Source organism: Protopterus annectens, chromosome 4.part0 (assembly GCF_019279795.1).
Source record: "Protopterus annectens isolate FY-2018-M chromosome 4.part0, PAN1.0, whole genome shotgun sequence".
Classification (NCBI taxonomy): domain Eukaryota; kingdom Metazoa; phylum Chordata; order Ceratodontiformes; family Protopteridae; genus Protopterus; species Protopterus annectens.
Genome location: NC_056733.1, coordinates 90308668 through 90334255, shown reverse-complemented (window position 1 = coordinate 90334255; position 25588 = coordinate 90308668). Strand labels below are relative to the sequence as shown.

Here is a 25588-nt window from a genome sequence, read left to right as displayed (position 1 = left end):
GGGGAAAATAGCGGTTATTAGGATGATAACCGAATTTCTTCACTAGGAAGAAATTCGGTGTTCTGCAGCTTCGCTATTTTCAGCGTTCGCTGAATAGGGGTTGATATTAGACATTCAAAGTTGTGAAACTTCGATGTTCTAATATAGACCCACCAAAAGGTGCTGTTAATAATCTCGCCTCCCACTCTACCAATACTCTGTTAGCAATGTGGGTGGGGGGAGAGCTTGTGAATGTCAATTTATTTCAAGAAATGTTTTTAATTAGTCTTTAAAAAGTTACAGTAAAAGTATTTTTTACTTTGTTTTTACTGTCATGTTTAAACATTATAATGGACTAGTTAACATAATTTGACTGTGCCAACATTTTAGTTTCATTTACTGTATAAGCAATTCACTCATTTAGTGACTTTTTAAGATGGCAACACTGATTTTTTTTGTCAGCCAGTGGCATGGTATTTACATCCTGTTTGCCCTCCAGCTGGAATGGGGGGGGGGTGTTAAACCATGCAAACTCTGTCATCGTCAGGATGCCAGTGAGGGCACAAGTAACATTCATACCTGCCTTTGTGATGTCTCCTCCTGACAGGGATTGCCCATTGTATTTGGGCAATTTTCTAATTGGGAGGAATGAATGAGCAAAATCCCATTGCATGAGGCTTGTTGGTCATCGGGCATTTAAGCCAAATCACCTAGAAAAAAAATCACTAGTTATTCATTAACTTTCACTACCCACTTTATCCTGTTGAGGGCTTTGTGATGAAACTGGAACATATTCCAGTTTCCGTAGGCAGGAATCAACCATGGGTGGGACACTTAAGCCATTGCAGCACAGAAAGATGCAGTCTAATATTGTTTGACAAATGTGATGTCTCTCTATTTTAGATTAGTGTACCAAATGAATCATACCCTTTATTCTGCATCTTTATGTTGTGTTTTGTAGCATTGCCATGCATTTTACACAGATTTTATGGATTGCAATTGCCGCTGTCATGTTTCTGTGTCTTTTGCAGGTACGAGGTTACAAATATTTTCTAAGGCTGTTTCCTCATGAAGTAGCTGATTTACAGCCAATTCTAGACCACCTGGCTCACCAGGATCCTAAGGACCATGAGGTAAAGAGAATAAACCAAAACTGTGTCATCCTTTTCCAGCTTTCTTGAAATGTTTTGTGAATAGCTTTTAAAATCTAATTTGCAAGAGAACTAAAAGTTGAAGAATAGAAATGTAATTGCTAAATTTTAATTGATGTCATTTACTAATACTTTAGAGTATTTTATTAATTTGTGTTTTAACTATCCCTGTAAAAAAAAAAATAAAATAAAACTGTTCTATAAGAATGTCTCTTTGGATCAGTGTTTTTCCCTGGTTAAGAAAGAAAAATAACCAGGTATAAATATCAATAACCTTCTGGAACATTAAAGAATTAGCATTTTCAGAAACAGAAAAAATTGCTTGAAGGTAGTCATCTCTTATAGGTGCAGTAATTGTCACTTGCAGGCCTTGGCTGACAGTAAGTAGTAGTACTTAACGTAATGACTTTGATCAGAGAACTTACTGCTTGATAATTCTGGACCTCATCATAATGTGTCTATTCCAATTTCAGTTTTAATACTCACAGTGCTTGATGGTAGTATAGGTGACAGTTTAGCTATTTGTTCTGTGATGATTGAAGTATTCCAGGTGGGTGACAGATGGTCCAACACCTTTGAGTTAGTCCTGGAAGCAGGACTGAATAACACATTTCTTGTGGTTTAGTATTCAATTTGTTATCTTGGAGGCTTTCTTGCAGAAGTTCTCTGATTACCTCATGGACCTGGTACATAATAATCTTTGACCACTAATTGTAACTGGCGCCTGACTGAGTGCTAAGACCTTTGGTCTTACATGGAAATGCTTTATATCTTCAAGATTTGGCTTCACTCGGATGGTTAATGCAGCTGAACTCACTGAACTTAGTCTTCCAGCTTGATGTTTTAACCACATACCTAGTGGTGAAAACAGTTTCATGGTTCTTCCATCATTTTTTCCACTTCAAGCTTGTTCCATTTGTTTGGCCACTCACTACTGAGCTGGTCTTTGGTAGGGACTTGTATAAGATCACTAGTGGCTGTCTTATTCCCTTGATGGACAAGTTCTTTGAGCATCAATGCTTGTTTTCTTATTTCATTGGTTTCTGCATCTAGTACATTAGCGGCTGCTGCTCTCAATCAGGTGGCCTCTTGGCATAAATGCTGTGGGCTACTTATATCAGATGAATCGTAGTATGTCTTTTGAACCTTGTGGTATCTGTAGGTTAGAACAGTAGTAAGAGCAAAGATGGAGGCGGCCTTTCTTTTCAAGAGCACGCAGTTTTTTTCTTCCCATTATGCAGCATACATAACACAGAGATCTCATGTAGGAAAGTAGTGGAAGTGTTATTGTCTTGTGAGATCTCTGATCCTTCTGTTCATCCTCTCACTTTTGCAGGTAGTGAGCAAGCTGCATGACCCATTCTGTCTCAGTACTTGAAAGGTGTTTTCTTTGCCTTAATGTGAGGAGGCTGCATGCTTTTTTGTGGATAATGTTGTCAAGCTCAGACAGGGCTTTCTTTAGAATGCATCCTATGGTGCACCTCACTGGTTTTTGAGTACACATTCCTGATGTTTACTGGTAAGGGTTTAATTATCAGTTATGAGGGAGGTCATGGAGTTGCTTGCATCTGTGTGAGTGACCATAGGAATCTGCTGTCAGTCCCTCCATAGCTAGTTAAATCTTGCCTTAAGGTCACTGGATTTAATTATTTACTTGATTGTCTGATACATTGTGAGAGAGAAATTTTCCCTTCTGTCTTGAAAGAAGATTGATTTAAACCACCCCTTCTCAAGAAACCATCTTCAGACATGGGCCTGAGCCCTAACCTTTCTTTCACTTGCAATGGTTTTGAGGAAGTAGTATATATGTAGATGCATCCCTTGACCTTCAGTGGTCAAGACCCATCAGACACTGTTTCATATAGGCCCATTTCAATTTTAAACCAGATTATAAAGTGTTGTCTATACTAGGTAAAAGAATGGCAAAGGTGTTGCCATAATTGATAAATATGGATCAGTGTGGTTTTATGGATGGGAAACAAACATTTGACAACATTAATAGAAAAATGGTGATCCAGAGGGAAGCATAATGTAAGAAAATACTGCTGTTATTGGTGGATCTTGATGCAGAGAAAGCCTTTGACAGAGTAAAACTGGGATCTTATGAGTAAAGCAATGGAACCATTTCATTTCCTTATACAATAATAGGGTTAATTAGGATATGTGAAGGATTGGAGGCAAGAATTAAAATGGGAGCGTTCCTGTCTAACAAGTTGTCTTTGAAGAGAGGAATGTGGTAGGTGTGTCCTCCTTCCCCTTTATTTGCTTTATATTTAGAGCATTTGCCAAACAATAAGGGACTCAGAAGTGCAGGTATAAAATTGGTATGGTGATCAATAAAATTGGCTTTAATTGCAAATGATATTATTTTGTACCTGATAAATCCAGAAAAGGACATCTTAGTGTTGTGGAACACTTTGAGACAGGTTCAAGTCTTTTTGGGATATAAAATGATAAAAGATCAAACAAATGCCATAGCCATAAATTTATATACCCACACACAAAATGGTTCAGCAATACCCATATTTATGTGGACACAGTAAGATGAAGTATTTACGAGTATGGATTAAATAGCTAAGGATGTGCGGAAGAGACTAAACAAAAGCTAATACTAAAAAATGAGAAACTGGAAACTCTTATTTATGGATATAGATAGTAAGCTACATGCAGTGAAAATGTTTTCAGTCCCCTTAATTTTATATATGGGTCAGGCATATTTTGTGAACAACAATTAATACAGGGCTGAAAGAATTTATCTGGGAGGGGAAGAGGGCATGATTTAAGTAGGATAAGTAGGTCCTTCCAATTCAACAAGGTAGTGTTAGGATTACCTGATTTGAAGGAATATTTTAGCACTAGACAGTTAAGGCTCATACATGTACTGCAAGCAGAAGGTTATAACTCAAAAATAGGAATGGATGATGATTAAGCAAGGGGAAAGTTCAAGAAATAGAGAAAGAGAGGGAGAGAGAGAAATGATTTTGAATACAGATCCTTAAGGAGAGTAATAACCATACAGAATTTTATATTCCTAAAGTAGCAGGAAGTCTTCTAAGAACTAAACCAACATGACAATGGAGAAAGGCAATTTTGCTTGTAAGCATGTAGGGGGTACAGAAAATATGCAAGAGGTGGCTGGAATTTACTGGAAAATGGCAAATGAATCAAGATATTGGGAGCAAGTAACTAGAGCTGGAAAGGTAATAGAGTAGGATGAGGCCAAGAAGATATTTGGACTGCATGCTAGAGGCTGCCTTCCCTACCAGGGATTAATATCAGAGTAAAGGCAGATTGAAAGAAAGGGAGAGTTTTAAATGAAAGACCTGCCCTGGTTGAATTTTTAGGTGAATATAGAACAGAAGCATCTGTTAAAAAAAAGGAATAATTAGTGGGACATATAAAATATTGCATGATAACTGTAAGAATCAGTCAGAGGAGATTAGAAAAGATTGGGAAGAGAGACTGGAAAATCAGTTTACAAGAGAACAATGGGGGGTGGCTGTCAAATGTGCAACTAAGTCCAGAAGGTTTAGAATATTTGTTTGGAACTGTTTTAATAGGTATTTTTGTATCTCAAGTGGACTTCTAACATTTGCCATCTACCTGATGAAAAATTATTTTTAAGTGTGATGGGGAAGAGAGAGGTACTTCTGAACATACATTTTGAGTGTGTAATAAGTTGGCATGTTTTAAAAAAAATTCCTTCCTGAGAACTCTGTCGGAAGTATTGGGTGAACAGATAACTGTAACTAAGGAAATTATTCTTTTGAGCCGGGACACAAGATCTGAATTGCATAGACATAGTAAGGCTTTATTAAGTTTGATTCCTTTGGCTGGCAGTAAAAGCAGTTATTAAATGGGAAGCTGAGTCAAAAAACAAACTCTAAAGTTTTGAGCATTTTAAAATAGATAAACACTGGAAGATGGGTCTTTAGAAAAGGGAAGGAGCAAATTGCATAGAAATAAATGGAAATTGTGGGTACAGTACTTACAGAATAATGTTCAGGAAGGAGAATTGAAGTTTATGGGAAGGCAGGAATTCAGCAGTTTATATAATGTTGGAATGATGATAAATATAAGGAAAAGATACGTGATGTATAATGATTGTAGAAGGAAGAAATGTTAATATGGTTTTTCTGTTCTGTTAATGTGTGTTTGCCTATGTCTTAAGTCATAATTTAATAAAGGTGTGTAACAAAAAAAATCCCTTTACCTCCTTAATCTGTATCATTGTAGTTGAGATTGCCCTTACTGGGATAGTTATTGACTTCTTTAGGATGAGCGATCAGATGTTATACTCCTCATCATTGATCTCTCCATGTTGTTTATCATTGTTCTGCTACCAGTTTTTGTACTGGTTGAATGGTTTGCCTCTTACCTTCCTTTCAGGTTGCACTTAGGGAGTGGTTTCTGGATTTAATTCCTCCAACAGCCACCTGTTGACTTGTAGAGCTCCTTAAGGCTCTTTATTGGTACCATTGTTGCATGCTCTATACTTGCTGCCAGTATGGGATCTCAGGAGTGGTAGAGGTATTAGCTGTCACTACTGAGCTGAAGATATTCAGCTCTTTTTCTTTCTTTTTTTCCAGTCAGACACAAGATTTTAGTACTTTAGAAAACATTTGGATTCTGTTTTGCAGTGTATAATCCTGGCATGGCTTAAGCCCAGCCTTGCTTGTGCCTACCACTGCCCATCCTTCAGTCATTCCTTTCCTGTTAATGTGTGGTGGAGAGAATTTGCCATCTGTGCAAGATCTGGATTTGATACTCACTGATGACCTTCCAGTTAACGACCACAAGTCAGTTGTCATCAAGGGATCTTTCTTGTAACTGAAAAATATTTCGCCAACCAAGTACTTTATTCTGTTTGAGACCTTATGTGCTGTTGTTTGATCCCACTTGTACTACTACAGTACCCATTACCTCAAGGTCTTAGATGGTGCACTAGTGTGATTGCAGTGAGTGCAGAACTTAGTAGCCAGACTTCTGTATTGAACTTCCTGTTCTAAACATGTTAAACATCACCTTCATTATTTGCCTTGGTTGCCATTTGCTGCAAGGTCAGTTGCTAAGCCTTGTCTGCCCTATACGTTCAGTATCCTGTATGTTGCAAGAACTCCTGGGTCTATTTCCAAGTTTATCCCCTAACATAATCAGAGTTAAGAGCTGATATATTCCCAGGACCTATTTTGAAACCGTGGGTGGGTTCTGTTTCCCCGTCTAGCTCTAATCTTTTGGCAACAGGTACCTTTCCTGACATGGATGTGCAAGCCTGAAACCTCCTGTTGAAAGTCCCTAAAACAGCAGTGTTTTAAGAAAGTCCATCTAAATTCTGTGTGTAGCTTGATTACTCCTTCAGCCAGCAACAGCAGTTTTATTTTGAATTTCACATTGTTTGAGATTTTTGTGGATTTTTTATGTGAAATTATGAAATACCAAAATAAGTATATATTAAAATAAAAGACATCAGAATTTCGTTGTTTTCAGCATTTCATTTAACTAGATCAGAAGCACCAAGGATATTAGTGCTTACATATAATGTATGGCCTCAGTTATTTTCAGGGAGTGAAGCATTCATTGAACTACTGATGTCCTTCCATTTCAATGTTGCAGTATTCATTACATTGGGGATCCCTGCCAAGGGTGGCCCGACATCCGGCCAGTATACCAAAAACATTTAGGTTGCTTTAAGGTACGCAGTACATCACACGTATGCTCCTTGTGTAGTGTAGAGCATAAAGGTGACATCTGGACATACCATCCTCAGAACTGCTTTGTTGCCAGTCCGAATGCCGTCACTTAATCATCAGTCTGATCACCCATTCCGTTGCTGGTTCCCCAAGCCATTAAAGATAAGTACCAAGTTCATAGATTTGTAGGTGTTTACTAGGCTAACAACCACAAGAGCTTTTATAAGCCTAGCTGTGCACCTTAAATCTCTGACAAGCTCCGATACCCTTGATAAGTGTAAGCAGAGGCCTGGGAGAGAAGTCATTTACAGGTTGCCTGTGTCCATTAGAGACATAGTTGCCAAACCAGGGATAAATTTCTGGTTCCCCATCCAATTGTTCAAGTTGCACCTGAATTGGGTTAGGAAGAAATTCTGCTCCACATGGATGGGGAGCTTGTTCCATACACAGGGTAGTCTCTGGGATATATATACATGTCTCTCCAGCAGGTCCAGTTTATATCACGGGCAAGGTTTTGGTCTTTAGAATGAGTAATTCTGGTGCTGTTTTTTTTTTTTTTTTTGTGGATATGTTGGAGTCCTTTTTTACATATACTTTTTATTGTTGCTTGTTGGGTTTCATGTCGTCCAAGAAGGGTAAATGCCAGTGTGGGAGACAAATTCCCATAAAGGCACCACAAACAGTATCCTTTTTGCCTAGGTGCCTGTCACGATCATATGTCCTGTTCCATTTGTTAGGCTTTGTATCTAAAACACTTCATAGTAGATTGTCTTCGCTGGCACTTTATCTTGAAAATCAGTGTCTTAAACTTCTTGTAAAAGACACAATGGATGGTACATCCCGTTCCGAGGGACAGCTGTCAGTGAAGAAGGCCAAGAAGCCTAGGCTGGAATCTGATGCTGCTCAGCCTCTGCTGGATGTCATTCCCGACGCGAGTGAAAGCCCAGAGGTTTACCTGGCTTTGTTGTTGGATTCCTCTGCCGCAACTGGGTTAGAGGCTGGCAGGGATCTTACTTTAAGCACGTGTATGGAGACTTTGCAGACGTCCATTTCAGATACTGAGGGGGAACCACAGCTGATCATTTCAGAGGGGCCTAGGAGTGTTCCTCAGATATTAGTCAGAAAAGAAGTGCCTACTACCATCATTGAATGCCATCCTGGGTCAGAGCCTTCCAAATTTTATAAGGCGGACATCCCATTGAAGAAAAAGTAAGACTAAACATATGTCTCCTGCTCCTAAGGATCCACAGAGCGAATGACAGGCCTTCACTCAGGGTTTGTTTAGAGCTTTGATGGCATTGAAACCTCTGCCCCCTGATAAAATAGCAGGATCATGGAAATGCTAGGCCAAGTTTACACTTCTGCTGCCTTGGCTTTTAGGGCAGTTAATTATCAGATCCATATGCCCAGGTACTTGCTGGCTTTCCTATCCTAGGCTTGTCAGGTTATTTCTAATCTTTTAGACCCTGAGGGTAAAACTTTTGCTCTTTCCCTCTTAGAAACTTCCTCCCATGTGGCTCGTCATTCCATCAAGTGTAATTTATGATGCAGCAGATGCTTCCTGTGGGGCTGCTACTTTTGGGTCAATAATGAGGAGGTATTCTTAGCTTTGGCTTCAGTCTCTGCCTGATGATATTAATGCTACGTTGATGAATGCCCCTCTTGATGATAAACACTTGTTTGGTGAAGCTGCTGCTGATATGTGTAGGTCCCTTCAGAATAAGGGCAAGGCTTTACAGGAACCTAAACGCATTTGTTTCTCCTATGCCTAAATTTCAAAGAAACTACCCTAATAAGCCAGCCTTTGTTTGCAGGCAGTCTCACTCTCTGCCTAAGGGCAAAAAGGGTAGCAAGCAGGCTCCTCCTGCTAAGGGTACTCAGACTTCAGTGCCTCAGAAGTCTCCTTTTCTAGATAAACTAGGTGCTGTCTGACTACCCTATTCTTCCCAGGCACGTTCCTCTTTCTTTGTCTCTCTCTCTCTCTTCCTGTTTGGCTTCAGATTACTCAGGATTCCTGGGTCCTGCCCATTATTTGCCAAGGGTATCTTATGGTTGGGGAATCCCTTCCCTCTTTTACGGGTATTCCTCAGTCCCCACAGGAACAACTCTTCTTCTTTCCAGAGATGCTTTGGGACCTTTTGACTCAGAGTGCTATTCAAGAGATGCCTGTGCCCCAAAGGGGGCGGGGGGTTACTCCCAGATGTTTCTAGTACCCAAAAAAGAGGATACTAGGAGACCAATTCTAGACCCCTCTCATCTAAACACTTATATGAAGGTGTCTTCCTTTCAAATGTTGTCCCTTCAGACGTTATTCCCCTTTTGCTTCCTCAGATTTATATGGTGTCTTTGGATATCAAGGAATTGCTTATCTCCATATCCCAAATCATCCCCTTTTCAGGAAGTTTTTATGTTTCTCTGTTGCTTCCTGGCATTTTCTGTTCTCTGCTTTGCTCTTTGGCCTTTCTACTGCCCCAAGGGTATTCACCAAATGTCTCGCTCCTGAGATTGTTTTTTGCAGGATTCGGGGGCTCCAAGTATTCCTTATTTGGACAACCTCCTTTTTTAGGCATCCTGTCCAGAGATCCTCTTGCAAAACCTTCATTTTGCCTTTTCCCTTCAATAAAGCCTGGGGTTCACAATAGACTTCCAAAAGTCTTTTTTCACTCTTTCTCAGGACCATGTTTTTTTCTGAGGTGCAGGATTCAGATGGTGTGTATGTTGGCATCCTTGCCTCCTCCATAGGCCCTGACTGAGGTGTTTACAGACAATACCACAGTGATGTGGTATGTAAACAAACGGGGGGAGGGGACAATATCTTCTTTGCCAGTTGGCACTCCTTGTGTGGGAACTTGCTGTCCAGTATCAAGTAACTCTTCAGACAGTTTACATTCCCTCAGGTCAAAAAATTGTGCCAGACGCACTGAGCAGGTCATTAACTCAATCCCACAAATGGATGGTTCAAAAGGATGTGATGTTATGTAGTCCAATCTCGCCTACATTCTTACCCGTTGGTTCGGAGCTGAATGTCTGCTCCGACTCGGCCATACTTTAGCTCAAAGTCTTTCAATTGACTGGGCTAAGATGGTATCCCATGCTGCACTGCTCTCTATCCCAGATCTCGTTTGCCACTCCTGTAGCTTGGACGTGGTCTCGCTCTTGGCTGTGGCTAAGTACCCTTTTCTTCTTTATAGCAGAGAAGTTTTTTGCAAAAAAAGCTATTTGTGTGTGTATCTTGAACTGTGTTGTGGAAAAGTTGTTTTTCTCTTTTAGCGTGTTCTTGTGGTATTCCACTAGCTGTTTCAGTGGGCTAGGCCCATTTCAGTTAGAGGACCTAGTCTGTCCCCCTTGCTTTCCTTGTGTGCCAACTTTTTTCCCTTGGGCTAAAACCGTTTAAATTAGAGGAATTAGTCCTCCCTCTTGTACTTGTGTTCTAGGACCGTTTTAGTTAGAGGTCTTTGTGGTGTACTGTTGTTTGTTCTGTTCCCGCGCTTGTGGCTGATTGACCGTTGGTCTGGTTGTTGAGTTAGTTAACTTTGTTTTGTGGTGACTATGTCTAAAGATACTAAGGAGCATAAGCCCTCAGGCTTTAAGAAGTGCACCAAATGTAATTATAAGATGTCTATCACTGATGGACACTCTGTGTGTACTGTCTGGGAGTGATTCACCTCCAGGAATCGTGTGGTTTTTGTCATGTTTTTAGCCTGCGTGTTCTTCAGGAAAGGAAGAACAAATTGATTTTGAAGGGACTTCTGAAACCCTCCTTCGAGGAGGGTTTGGAGAGTGCTTCCAACTTTAAATCTTCACCATCAAAAGCTAAATCTTCCAAGGCTAAAAAGCAATCCCCGGCTCCATCAGTATCCTCGGAGCCGCCGGAGAAAACAGCTAAATCTTCAGTGACATCCTCTGCTCCATTTTCCTCAGGGGCGCAGGAAGTGTCAGTGTCTGTAGAACCTGCTTCGGCTCCTATTTTCTCGGAGCCTGTTCGGAGCCGGTCGCCTAGCATTAGGCCGGTATCTCCTCCTCACAGGTCTCCTTCAGAGAGGAGGTTTCGGTCTCCTTCCCTGTCCTCCAAATCCTCCAGGACCTTATTGGATGTGGACGTCGATAGAGTGGTGCAGAGACTTCTTCAGTCACCGGTACTGGCTAAATTGTGTTCTGTTCTGGAGCCGGTTCCCCTACCTACATCGATACATCCTCCTCCGAGTGCATCTCAGCTTTCGGAGCCAGAGTGCTTGGCTCTGTTTGATGTCCCTAGGTCGGTTCCGACAGCCCCTCCTGGCTTATCAGGTCCAACATCAGCTCCGACCCCGTCGGTGCCATCCACGGGGTTCAGGACTCCGGATTCCTCAGTCGGACCCGAGGGAGAAGCTTCGGGACATTTCTCAGCTCCTAGTTTCTATCTCGGTGCTTTGGCGCGGGGAAGCCTGACTCCTGTCTCAGCTTCAGACCTGGTCCCTTCTGATTCAAGGTCTTCCATGGCTGGTCGATCTTCGGACCCAGGAGGACCAGCTTTCGAGCCATGAGGACCGCGCTGGCCAAGCCGTCAGTGGCATCATACGGTTCGGTCAGTCTGTCTCCTACAGCACCGGTGTAGGTCTCTGATCACCCTCTATCTTTTGATAGCAGAGCCCCAAGGCCTCAGGGTACCCCCACAAGTGGTCCCCATATTTCTGAGGGACCCTCAGAGTTTTTGCTTGAGGAGCCACCCAGAAAGATAATGTGCAAGAGGAGGCACATAGATTCCCAAGATAAGTCTCTCACGTCAGACACCAACCTCGAGGAATTGGAGGGGTCCCCTAAGTCATCCTCTGAGGATGTTTCTTTCTCTGACATCCTAGAGATTTTGAAGCAAAGAGGTGACTGGCCATCCAAAGCCCCTCCGAAGAGGAGTCTGTATTCCTGAAGGCCTTTGGTGCTCAGCCCTCTGCCTCCTGGGTGTCTCCACCCTTCGACGAGCTTCTGGATCTGGTTTGTCGAAGGGTTTGGGAAACCACTGACTCTGTGGAACCAGTCCCCAGGAGACCCAATAAATTTTTGTCTGCCCCTTCTGATAAGGAATTTCTATCCAAGGGAGTCCCTGTGGATGTCATAGTGGTGGTAGCGGCCACCAAGAAGGAATTGGCTGAGACTTCTTCCACCATCCATCCCACTAACAATGAGTCTAGGACTATGGACTGGTACGGGAAGCGTACGTTTTCTTCAGCGGCCTTTACTTTGTGGTCACTGAATTACTTATCACACTTTACACGGCTCCAGAGAGATCCCCTAAAGGAGCTTGGAGATACTCTAATGGGTAACGTTTCTGAGGCGGTGGCTCAGAAAGTCAACACTCAGATGTCTACCCTCAGCTCTATTGTGAACTCCTCCATGAGGCTGATCTCTCACGCAGCTGAGGGAGCGAGTAGGGCAGCAAGTTCAGGAGTCGCTCTTAGGAGACATGCCTGGATGTGCCTTTGTCATTTCGCGGAGGCCTTCAAGTCTGCATTCACCGACACCCCGTTTGATGGTTCCTCTTTGTTTGGAACCAAGGTGAAAGACACTCACTAGGTGCGAGCAAGAGGGAAAAACTCTGTCTGCCGTAGGAGTCTGTTTTTCCCTTCCCTCTAGGCCTTATCCCAAGGCCCAGAGGGGTGGGAAGATGTGGTTCAAGAAATCACAGAGGTTTGTTCCCGATGCACAAGGTGAGTCCCCATTCAGAGGCAGGGGAGGGGGGCGGTTATTTAGGTAGACGCTGCCCTAGGGGCAGAGGAGGCCCTCCTAACTCGGGAGACCGTGATTTCTTTCGTGGTTCTCCCTACCGCTGCTCTTGACTGGAGGCCCGACTGTGCGTTTCTGGAGCCCGTCGGGGTCGCATCTCACTATACCCGGAGGCCTGGCAAGGTGTCACCCAGGACCAATGGGTTCTACAAATAATTTCCAGAGGATATATCATTCCCTTCTCGTCAACTCCCCCTCCAATCAAGAAAATTCCAGATGTTCCACCCAGTCAAAGGGATTCCGCAGCTTCAGAGGTTTCAAAGCTGCTAGAAAAAGGAGCCATCCAACATGTCCCCTCAGACCAGATCAGATTAGGGGCTTACTCCAGATTCTTTTTGGTGTCTAAAAGGACAGGGGACCTGAGACCCATTTTGGATCTCAGCTGATTGAACACCCATGTGCAAAAGTCCAAGTTCCGAATGGTCACGTTGCAATCTATTCTCCCATTGTTGGGAAAAGAAGTGTGGATGTGCTCCATCGACCTCAAGGATGCTTACTACCACATAAAGATGGACAGGGCATCCAGAAGTCACCTACACTTCCGGCTGGGAGCCAGTCACTTTCAGTTTCGAGCCCTGCCCTTTGGTCTTACCACAGCCCCCAGGGTGTTTACCAAATGCATGGCAGTGGTGACTGCTCACTTGCGACGTCAGGGATTCCAAGTGTTTTCATACCTGGACGACTGGCTCCTTACTGCCACCAGCAGGCATCTGCTTCTTCAGACCAGAGACGCCACTATCAACCTGTGTCAACAGTTGGGCATCACCTTGAACTAGGAAAAATCTGCCTTGTTGCACTCGCAGTCTGTCACCTTTATAGGCGCCTAATTAGACACCGCGCTCATGTGGGTGTTTCTACCACAGGAAACAATCAGAGTCCTACAACAACAGATTTATGCCTTGCTCCCTCTGAGAAGAGTGAAGGCAAGATTGGTCCTCCAGTTGTTGGGGACGATGGCTGCTACGATTATGTTTGTCCCCCTGGCAAGGTTACATATGAGGCTCCTTCAGTGGCTACTCTTTGCCCAGTGGTCTCTTCAACATCTTCCACTTTCTCACCCTATTCTACTCACAGGCAGGTGCAAACAGGATCTCAGTTGGTGGCTTCACACCGACAACTTCAATGCGGGAAAACCCTTCGTTCCTTCGCCTCTGGTTGCCACTGTGACCACGGATGCCTTCCAGATGGGGTGGGGGGGCATTATCTAGGCAGGACAGTCCAAGGCACATGGCAAGAGCACGAGATGCGTCTGCATATCAGTGTCCTGGAGATGAGAGCAGTGCTACTAGCGTTGCAAGCACTTCAGAGCTTTCTTCCTCTCGGGACTAGGACTATTGCAATCCACTCAGACAACATGTCGGTAGTATGGTATCTGAACAAACAGGGAGGAGCCAAGTCTTATCCCCTTTGCAGAGAGGCCATGCGAGTGTGGCAGTGGGCAGTGTCTTCCCAATGGTTTCTGGTAGCAACGCACATTCCGGGGAAGTCCAGTGTGATTGCAGACAGGCTAAGCAGAGCTATTCTGATGCCTCACGAGTGGTCCCTGAACTGTCAAGTTGCAGAGCAGATTTTCTGCAGGTGGGGTCAGCCTTGCTGCGACCTTTTTGCCAGCCCCCTCAATGCCAAATGCAGCAGCTACTTCACCCTTATTCCCCCCTCAGGGGGAGTCTCCCAGGGACGCTCTAGTCTACGATTGGCCCTCCGGTCTACTATATGCCTTCCCTCCCGTTCCTTTGCTGTCAAAGGTTATTCAGAAAGCGCAATTCTTGGGAAGCAAAATTATTCTGATTGCTCCACACTGGCCTCGTCAAATTTGGTTCCCCTTTCTCCATCCCTATCTAATGGACACTCCTTGGATTCTGAACCCTCAACCAGACTTACTGACTTACATGCCAGGGCAGCTCCATCCCTCTCTTCGGACCCTCCGGTTGACAGCTTCCGTCATTAGTTAGGCTTCACCATTTTTCGCCGGATGTGGTTCATATTCTATCTTCCTGTCATAAGCCTTCGACCAGGAAGATTTATTACAGCAAATGGAAGAGATTTTCCATCTGGGCATATGCCAAACAGATTGACCCTTATACAGCTCCAATCTCAGTATTGGAGTTCCTTTCTATGTCTTTCAACCAGGGATCAGCCGCCGCAACCATTAAAGTCCAGTTGGCGGCGATTTCTACCTTTCACGTCGCAGACGAACCTAGTCTAATGGCACATAGACTCTGTAAGGCTTTCCTGAAAGGCACTTTGTTGCTTCGTCGTCCTGTCTCTGAACCTGTTATGCCTTGGGACTTAAACTTTGTTCTCAAGGGTCTTACTTCACCCCCCCTTTGAGCCTGCAGCCACTTGTGATTTAAAATTCTTAAGTTGGAAGACTGTCTTTTTGGTAGCCATCATGTCAGCTAGACGTGTTTCGAAGCTTCAAGCTTTTTCAATTAAACACCTTATTTGATTTTTCATAAGGGCAGAGTTTCTCTCAGACTGAATCCTTCCTTTCTTCCCAAAGTAGTGTCAAAGTAACCTTAACCAATCCATTGAATTACCCGTGTTTTTTCCTCAGTTCTCTAACAAGGCAGAATTCAAATTTCATCAGTTGGATGTGCACAGACAATTACAATTTTATTTGCACAGAATGAAAGACCTCAGAAAATCTGATTGTTTCATTTTCGGAAAACAGAATTGGGTCTCCTGTTTCCAAAGTCACATTGTCTAGGTGGATTTCCAGTTGTATTTCTTTCATTTATACTTCAGGGGGAAGAGATTTACTGTTCTGAGTGAAGGCTCACTCTACCCAGTCTGTATCTACATCTACAGCTTTTCAGTCCAGATTGTCTATGGATGATTTTTGTGCTGCGGCTACTTGGGCATCTCCTCACACCTTTGTTACTCATTACAAGTTAGATGTGGTATCTAGAGGCAGGTCTTCCTTTGGTTCCACAGTGCTCAGGAGTATTTTCCACTGAGCCTCCGAGGATTCAGGTGCTGGGGACGCTGTCCCACGGGTAAGAATGTAGGCGAGATTGGACTACATAACATCAAGAAGTTATGTACTCACCATAACATTTGATGTATGTAGTCCATCTCGCCTCACATTCTTACTTACCCCCCCCACCTTCCCCCATCCTGGAGGATCTGGAGGTTAGGCCTGGTTTCAGAGTTCCCTTCATTCTTGGTTTGTTCTTCCTTCCTTAGGTGGTATTATGTATGGAGAGTGAGTGCTGGTGCTTGCAGCAAACTAGATCTGGGGATAGAGAGCAGTGCAGTATGGGATACCATCTTAGCCCAGCCAATTGAAAGACTTCGAGCTAAAGTATGGCCGAGTCGGAGCCGACATTTGGCTCTGAACCCACGGATAAGAATGTGAGGCGAGATGGACTACAGACATCGAACGTTATGGTGAGTACATAACTTCTTGTTTCTGGATATTGTCCACTAGTGTGGTACTCCTCAAATAGATCTGTTTGCCTCCCCTTTGAACAGGCTTCCTCTGTTTTGTGCCATAGTCCCAGATCCTCGGGTATGGAAGGAGGACACCCTATCTTTTTCTTGGAAGGGGATGTTTCTTTGTTTTCCCTCCCCTTCATTCCAGAAGTCCTGTTCAGAGTTCCACAGGATGCTCCCAGAATCTTGTTGTTGACTCCTTTCTGGCCGAGACAGCATTGGTTTCCTCTTCTTCTACATTCAGCCAAGGGCAATCCTCACAAGTTATAGTATCCCAGGGTGGATCTACTCAAACAAGACAAGGGATCTGTCATCCATTCCCACCTGTCCACTCTTCAACTGACACTGTGGGTGATAGGATTTTGATTCCACATAGACACCTTTTTGTTTACCCAAGGACGTGCTTAGGGTCCTGCATGAGGCCAGGAAACCCAATACTAGGAAATGCTACTTATCCAAATGGAAGAAGTTTTCTATTTGGTGTCTTTCTCGTAACCTGGGTACACTTTCAGGGGATGTTCCTTTGGTTCTCTCTTATCTGTATGAATTGCTCAATGCTAGGCTGGCTTATTCTTCTGATGAGGCCCAATTTTAAGCTATATGTGCTTGTCTGCCTTTATCTCCTCATTTAGCTTCTAGATTTGAGGCTAACCAATTCCCAGAAGCATCCTTCATATTAGGCCTCCCAAGAAGCCTGTTCCTACTCCCTGGGATCTTAATTTTGTTTTGGAAAAATTGACTCGGGCTCCTTTTGAGCCTGCAGCTTTAGCTTCCTTGCAGCATTGCTCTTGGAAGACTGTGCTTTTGGTAGAACTTATTTCTGTCAGATGGGTGTCTGAACTTCAAGTCCTTTTGGCTTGTCCTCCTCTTTGGTGTTTCATAAGGACAGAGTGTCCTTGTGTTGTAATCTTTCTTTTATGCCCATGGTTGTGAATGGGTTGTCCCTTAATCAGTCAATTCATTTGTCCACTTTTTTCCCTTCTTCGCAATCTGCTAGTGAGAAGGTGCTGCACTTGTTAGATGTGCATAGACAGCTCAGATTTTATTTGGATAAGATTAAGACTATTAGGAAATCTGATCAGGTCTTTGTTTCCTTTCATCCCAGGTCCTTGGGATTAGCTGTGTCCAAGCAAACCATTTATTCGTGGAGCTCAAAAACTATTTCATTTTGTTATTCCTTTCATAGTAAGAGCCTTCCTTATTCTGTTAAGGCTCATTCTACTAGGACTGTGGCCTCTTCTGGTGCTTTTTTTCAAGAGTTTGAATACTAACTCTATTCTTGAGGCAACTACCTGGACCTCTGTGCATATATTTGCCAAGCACTACAAGTTGGATGGAGTCTCCAGAGCTATAGCTGGTTTTGCTAGGGCCATTCTTCATAGCTTCCTGGACGGCTCTGCTGTTCCTTTCTCCTCCTCCCAAGTTTCTTCCCGAGCTTTGGCACTCTCCCTAATGTAATGAATACTGCAACAGGGAAATGAAAGGATATAGTACAGTTGTGTAAAATCTTACCGTAATGGTAGATGTCCTCCTCTTCACTGTTGCATTATTCACTCCCTCCTTCCGGCCCCTGGTCCATTTCTCTTCTGGATGTACTGATTAACTTTTCTTTTCCTTGGACTGGTGTTCCTACTGGAGCCCTCCGTTTTGAGGATGGTGTGTCCAGATGTCACAGTTATGCCTTATGCTATGCAAGGAGCATACATGTGACGTACGGTGTACCTTTAATGCAACCAAAAGGGTTTGATATTCTGGCCAGACGTCAGGCCGCCCTTGGTAGGGGATCCCTAATGTAAGGAATACTGCAACAGTGAAGAGAAGGACATATACCATTATGGTAAGATTTTACACAACTGTACGTTACTGATTTTTTTCAATGCAAAGAAAATTTCCTCAGCATTATAAAAACATTGAATGACAGCCATTACATCAAAAAGAACAGAAATTCAGCAATATGTATGAGCTATACATCATTCAAAACAATTTTGATTGACTGGATGCCACCCAACATACTGAAGCACTCGGTATCTAGTCACAAGTTGTGGGCAAAATGCCTTCCTACATGCTAACTACAACCCACTCACAAAACATAGCACAATTTGCCACACTACTGACAGTGGTTTATTAAAGTCACGGGCAGCCAGGACTGGCTCTGAACATAGGATATTTTTCAGCTAGTTAAAAGCTTCATTGGTATCAGCAGACTTCAAATTTTAGTAGTGTTTTTCACATTCTGTGCAAGCTGAACAGAAGTTCTCAATATCCTTTCATTACACCAGATCAATAAGATTAGGGAACCTCCAAACACCGGACCCGTCTCAGTTTGGATTTTTCAAGGGCAGGTCATGCTTATTCAACCTGGTGGATTTTTTGAAAAGGTTTCCAAGTAATGGATAAAGGCAAAACAATGTACACCTCATACCTCGACCTAGCCAAAGCTTTTGACACATTTCCCTGCCCAGGCATAGTAGAAAAGCTAAATAAACTGAGAATCAACACCTATATCACCTGCTGGTTTGCCAACGAGCTCACAGATATGATGCAGATAATCAAAGTGGGGAGGTTACGTCCACAAAGGGACCAGTCACCATGGAATCCCCCAGGGTTCTGTGCCTCTCATGTTTGGCATTTTTTTTTTTTTTTTTTTTTTTATAAGTAAAATCCAATACCAAAGGACTCTGGCTGACCAAGTTTGCAGATGACTGTAAGCTAGGAAGAGTCATTGAATCCCCAGATGACTTGGCTATTCTGCAGGAAGGATTGTCTCAAATAAATAACTGGTTTCAAAATCATGGTTTAAAATCGAATGCTAAAATATGCATTATTGTTTCCTTTCTTAAGTCATCTACTCGAGGGAACTATTACATTGACAATATGCCTGTAAGAGTTGACCCAGTTGTTCAGGATTTGGGCAGTGTCCTAACTTTTGACCAACATGTGTCTATTGTTGTAAGAAAGTACGTCTATATTGCACAGCTTATAAACAAAGGGATTGTGTCTAGATCTAGGGATGTTATTCGGCCCTCAATAGGTCAGTCATTGAGTATAATGCCTCCTTTGGCATGTACTGTCCAGACACATGCAACAACTTGAATGCCCATAGAGATACCTTACTAAAAGGATACAAAGGCCTTAAACAGCCTATCTTACATGGACTTACTCAAAGCCCTGTCACTATAGTGACCTGTATCTGCCATACAGGATTTCCTGTGACCCATTACTGCTGGATTTACTGCACATCAGCAAATTAAAATGGCATCAGAAGTACTCGGTCGAGGGATGTAAACCTCTTCTGCAACATAAACTGAACAGTTTGGAAGGGCAGGTAAATCTTCTAGGGGATACTGCTGCTGTGGAACAGACTCCCTATCCACGTGAAACAAAGTTCATTCCTGTACACATTCAAGCACAACTTAGATCTGTGGATGGGAAATGGAAAAATTGCCCCAGGACTAGCCCCTGTACTACTGATGGACAGAGGCAACTCCTAAATGCTTTATCTCATGCTTGGACCCCTTCAAGTTATGTGTAGTATCATCCCATTTATTCTTATTAGGGGTAATATATAATTATCAATTATGGGATGAGTAAGGCCAGTCTATAACCAAATAAGATAGGTTATTTCAAGCAAAAAAGAGAAACTGGCTAATTTTAAAATGTCCCACTAGGGCAGCTAGCCTAGTACTTATGAACCTATGAGATTTAGCTAAAATTTTAGCTTTGATTTTGTCCATCCCTAATTGTGCTGCAGGAATATGGCTATATGCCAGTTTCATCATAAGAATTCTAAAGGGTTTTGGAGCAGTTGGTGCAGTATTTCTTTGTGTTTGTTCACCCTGTGCAGGAAGTCAATCTTCAACTCAAAATATGAGAATGGGATAAGGACAGTTTGTTCATCTGCTTCTCCTTTAATTCTGGGTATTTTTTTTACCCTGTTTAATGTATCATCCTCCCCCTTTGCATTCTTATCATTTTTGTTACTGATTTGCAAGTCTGGCAAGTCAGGAATACTTTTGTCAGTGCACTCGCATGAAGTAGAGGGTATAGCCTCTTCACTTACATATGCAGGTGTTATAGGCATTTCTTCTGTTACTTCTTCTACAAAAGGCAATGCATGCCACTGACCTGTACTTCTGTCCCTTTAAGTACCTGTTGCTGAGTGTCCTGTTTTGGACTAGTCTTATGTTGTCTTATGTACAGAGGTGGAACCTAGGACTCTGTGTTCCTGTCTTCAGGGAGATTTATCAATATGAGACAATCCCTCTCTATTTCCACACAGAAATTTTTCATTACTATAATGGTTGGAGTCTTTTGACAAGGTTCCATGTCTTGCAGTATGGATTTTTACCATTTCAGTTTCTGCACTACCGTCTCTTACTGGCTTAACATCTGTGGATGTTCAGCATTGGATTATTGTTGCAGTAGCTTAAGCTAATTGGTTCCTGCCCTGCCTGACAGCTTTTTAAAACTGAAGGACTCCTTCCACATGTTCTAACTGTCCACAGCTCAAGGAGAGCTCTGATAAAAGGACAGCAGGGGCATAGCATAGGAGAATGCTGGTAACCTGAGCGTTCCCTACACTAAAGGAAAGGAGTCTTGTTCCTTTAACATTCCCCATCCTGAAAAGAAATTGTGTAAGCAAAGGTAATATAAAAGCTTTTTTGAACGAAAATATGTATTATCTTTGTTTAGGCAAAGTGAAGCATTCCAGCCAGGTAATGCTGATTTCGCACAACATCTCTGAGACTTCAAATTCTTTTACTGCACATACCTACAGAGCAGAACATTGCTTATTGCCAGAAGTCCATGGCAGGGAACACTAGCTTGAGCCCTCCCTATTTTCAGTGTTTGAAGGTTGAGCGGTATCTCTACCTATCTTTAATAAACATATGTATACATGCATGCAAGGAGGCAAGGATCTTCTTCTTTTGGCTTTACCTGGTTAGGGGTTGCCACAGCGGATCACCTGTCTGCTCATGAATGGCAGTGGAGTTTTACGGTGTCGAGTTGCCAGCCCAGCACTCAACCTTCCATGCCTAGGGCCAATTTAGAGTATCCAATCCACCTACAGCATGATTTTGGGATGTGGGAGGAACCCCATGCAACCACAGGGAGGACATACAGATTCTGCACAGAAGGCACCCCAGCCGAGGATCGAACCGGAGAACTTCTTGCTGTGCGGTGGCAGTGCTAACCACTGCACCACTGCGGCCGCCCTCGCAAGGAGGCAAGCTAATAAGCAGAATATAATGATGCCATAATCTGGTTTAGAGCACTGTCATCCTAGATATTTAAATGTACAATAATGGGAACAACATGTGACAAGCCCTGGTAATGTGGGCAAGAGAAATAACTCCTACAAAACAAGATGTTAAAGGGACGCTTGCTAAGGTAAGATAATTCACTGTACTGCATGCAAGTACCTCATGGTGGCTTAATCAAGCTATCTGATATGGCAATAAGACCAGATTAAAAATGAGAACTGCACCAGGCAAGCATGGAACAAGCAGGTGCTTTACTACATGCATACCTCAAAATGTTTGCAGCTGCCACATGATTCTTGGTAGGCTGGCAAAATAGTAGTATAAAGATAAACATGCTGACAGAACTGTGTTGCATTTAAGGTGGCCTACAAATCAGTGTCTTTGAAACAGCTGCAAATGATCTGATGAAACATATGAATACATTTATTAAAATGACTGTATGCAGTGACACAGTCTGATTGTCTTTATGCTACAGTTAAGCAGTACATCACATTTTTAAAAGTTTCCAAAATTTGCTGAAAACCGCTACATATTACACCTAGTGGTAACTGTCCTCATCAGATAAAAATGTCTCGTTTTGTTATTAAAGTCAAATTTGACCTTGATAACATACTTTGTAATTTTAAAAGATGTCTCAGTCAAGCTGTCAACTTCATTTTTTTGTACACATCCTTTGCACTAAAACAGCAGTTAGCGTTTCCATCCATATCACGGAACTGTTGCACATTTTGGTGTTTTCCTAGTCAGCATCATTATGCTTTTCATGACCAGGGCTTGTCGACAAACGAAGCTACTTTTCAAACAGAAAGTTGCAAGTCTTTTTGAAGAGATCTGAAGCAAATTAAGAAAAGATAATTTAATTAGTAAACTCTGCATCTTCGTGTTTCAGGGTGGCAGCAGCATAATTTTGGGATTTGCTTCCTTTGTTAGAAAAGTTATTTTAGGCCTACATCTGAAATTGTGTTACTGCTCAATTTTTTTTTGTACTGTGAGATACAGCAAATTGTGTTACTGCTCATTCTTTTTTTGTACTGTGAGATACAGCATGCTCTTTATTAATGTTAAACGTGCTGTTTAATGTTTAAAAGTTTTGTCAGACTTTAAGGTCATCATACCGGTTGGAGAACTTAAGCTTCTGTGTGGCAACACTGTAATGAGATTTTCCACATTTATGGAGAAGAAATGTTAAGGATCTCTAAGTAGCTGGAATATGGGATGGGCTGTCAGGGAGTTGGAGCGATACCCCATTTAGCTGCGTGTCTGAGGCTGTTTTCCATTTGATGTCGCTGTTTTTTGTTCAGTATCTTTTTGTAGTGTTGTAGAACCCCATGTAAAACTAGCAGCTGGCATTTTTGTTTGTGGTGACCATAAAATGCTGTGTAAATATTCTTCCACTCCCTTGTCCATCAAGAGACTTTGTATAAGATTCCATATAATACCTTTTATTTTAGAGTTTTTTGAATATTGAATTGTGTCCATCTAGCAACTAAGTTTATAAGAACAATATTTAAAAACCTGTCCCTATTGTAGACAGAACTTTTTTGAGCTAGACAACCAGACATACAAGTGTTTTTTTTTTGTTTGTTTGTTTTTTTGGGGGGAGGGGGTCAATAATTACATAGTGAAAAATGTTCTACAAGTCAGAGTCCCAAACTGCTTTAACTTAAAAACGTAATATGGTTACACACACCCACACCCACACCCACACATGTGTTTTTAATAGGTGTATATTTTATTTCTGTCATTACACATTTTTTTCTCTTTTTTTTTTTTTTTTCTTCTTTTTTCCACTTTGTTTGAGATTATGTTTAATAGCAATACTAGCTAATTATACAATAATATTTTTTGGAGATAGGGATAAAAACGCACTGCCAGCAGCCGGGAAACTCAATAAAATACACTTGCTTGACACAAGATAGCACAATAGCAACCACAATTAAAATCCACTTTATTTACACACGGAAGCAGAATAGCAGCCAGGATTGAGTGTTTTCTTCCTCTAACCGGGGATTTCATAGCTATGTGCTATCTTGTGTCAAACAAGTGGATTTTATCGAGTTTCCTGGCTGCTGGCAGTGTGTTTTTAATCCCTTTTGGTCATTTTTGCACTGGTTTGCTCACTTTTTCCTTTACTGAGTTGGTCATTTTTTGGCGATAGTTTTTAGGGTCTTGTACACAGACCTGAAAAAGTCTAGAAGGACAAAAGCAAGCAATCTTTGTTAACAATAGGTTATGGAAATAGAATATGGTTTGCACACTGGATTTTTTGCATACAAAATGTATATGTATACATTTTTAGATTGCCAAATGGTCTAAGGTTTATATATTTCCAATCATGTAATATATTGTCTTGGATAAAATCACAGACTTAATAATCTGGTTAATAAGAGGTACCACATCATTATTAATTTACAGTACAGTACACTAAGTAGAGCAGGACCATCTTGAATGTCACACTGATGATGCAAGGGATGTGAATTTGTTAACATGTATGCCAATACACTGTGTTTTACAGCACAATAAACCACTCCCTACCTAGTGTGTGTGTGTGTGTGTGTGTGTATATAGATATATATATATATATATATATATATATATATATATGTGTGTGTGTATATATATATATATATATATATATTTAGAAAGTTTGTGATGAAACTATTATTCTGTTATTTTTTTTTACTTGGATCGCTTGTATGTGTGCTTGATGAAGGATTTTCGACTGGAAACTGACCGTCTACCCTGCTTGCATTACTTTTGAATACTTAGTAATTCTGTATAATATTTCAAATTTTTGATTTAGGATGAGTAAGTTTGCTACTTCTACTACCATTATCTGATCTTATTAATACACAGTGGTTAACTTGATATATATGAATTGAAAATCTTCCACACAGAGAAGTTTCTTACACTGTTTTGTTTTTGGATCCATTATACTTGTTTAATGGGCTGTTTGAGACTTTGGGGATACCACGGAGATTACTTGTTTTATATTTCAGCTGCCCATACTACAAAACTGATGGTATATCACTGAAGGACAGAATACTAAAATACTCGAGCTTTCTTGTCACCGAAGTGCACTTCTTTGGCGGGCCACATGGAACTGTAGTTCAGCTAGCAATCCTTCAAGGCTGGGCAGATAAGTTCCAGTTGGGGAAACCTTTTACTATTTTTATTTTTCTGGGGAAAACTTCTGTTTTTTTTTTTGTTTGTTTGTTTTTTTGACTGAAATGGTTTGTTTACTAGGAAACTAAATATTTTTAGACTGGCTTTGCATTTCTAAGGGAATTTTGATGTATATGTGCTTGTGTAAACTTTGTGCAAAAGTTTCTGTTTTTGAATAAATTGTATACAAGTTCAGTAGGTTTGTGTCAATTGCTGGATATTGTACTTGTGAGTGACTGTCAGTGGTTTACTTACTTCAGAACCACTTGATGTTCATTAAGATAACTGCTGCAGTATCCTTAGCTTTATGGGTTATGTCCTGCTAAGGATATAACAGCTGGCCAACTTCCAAAGCTTCAGGGAACCTTCCATGCACCCAAACCGTTAGTCACCTTGAAATGAGCTGACTAAAAAGAGCGTTTTGGCCACCAAGCTCTTTGGACCTTTCTTGCTGTCGGAGAACATACTTCTTGTGGGCTTTTGAGAATCGTGGTCTTTCCATTGCTGGACAGATAATTTCCTGTCTGGAGAAAAAAATAATTCCACATTGATACTTTGACAGAAATTTAACCTCTTCTGTGAAAAAAATGCTTTTAAAGCTAGGAAAAACTGTTTTTATTAACTGTCACATGACTTTTATTTACTTTTAAACAGGAGTGTTACCTTTTTACTTTTGTGGGAAAAAAGTTGTGTAGTTTAAAACTACTTTTTCTGAAGTAAAAGTTGTTTTACTTTACTTTTGGGGCTGAGTAAGCGTTTAAGTGCTTTTTAATGCATTTCTGATAAAAAAAATTACTTTTTTACTACCAAGAATCAGGCTTCTTTTAAGCTTAACCATGGAACAACTTACTGTTTCTTTGTTGGTAGTTCTAGCCATGAAAAGAAGAAAGTCAGTAAATGGCCTTTACCAACGGTGCTAGCTGCTAAAGTGCCTTGCCTGAAAATGGGTGACTCTGCTGTGGCCATTTCAAGTACCTCAGACCATCCATATTTTTCCTTGGCTTCCTGTGATGTTGTCCTTATAGCCACTCTGAGGTTAGACGCATACTTTGTGACTGTTAGGAATACTCATGATAGGCAGAGGAAGAAGCACTGTGGTCGGTCCTAGGAGAAAGGGCTGGGGATGCATCTCTGGCTAGTCACT

At 41.8% G+C, this 25588-nt stretch overlaps 1 protein-coding gene across 1 annotated transcript in view; it reads left to right on the top strand.

Moving 5' to 3' along the window:
* Window positions 1–25588, top strand: part of TBCD (tubulin folding cofactor D) — a 3708267-nt gene that overhangs the window by 243835 nt on the left and 3438844 nt on the right. The window contains exon 4 of the mRNA XM_044068123.1: window positions 1011–1112. Within this exon, the coding sequence (XP_043924058.1) occupies window positions 1011–1112 (102 nt within the window). The remainder of the gene's footprint in view (window positions 1–1010; window positions 1113–25588) is intronic.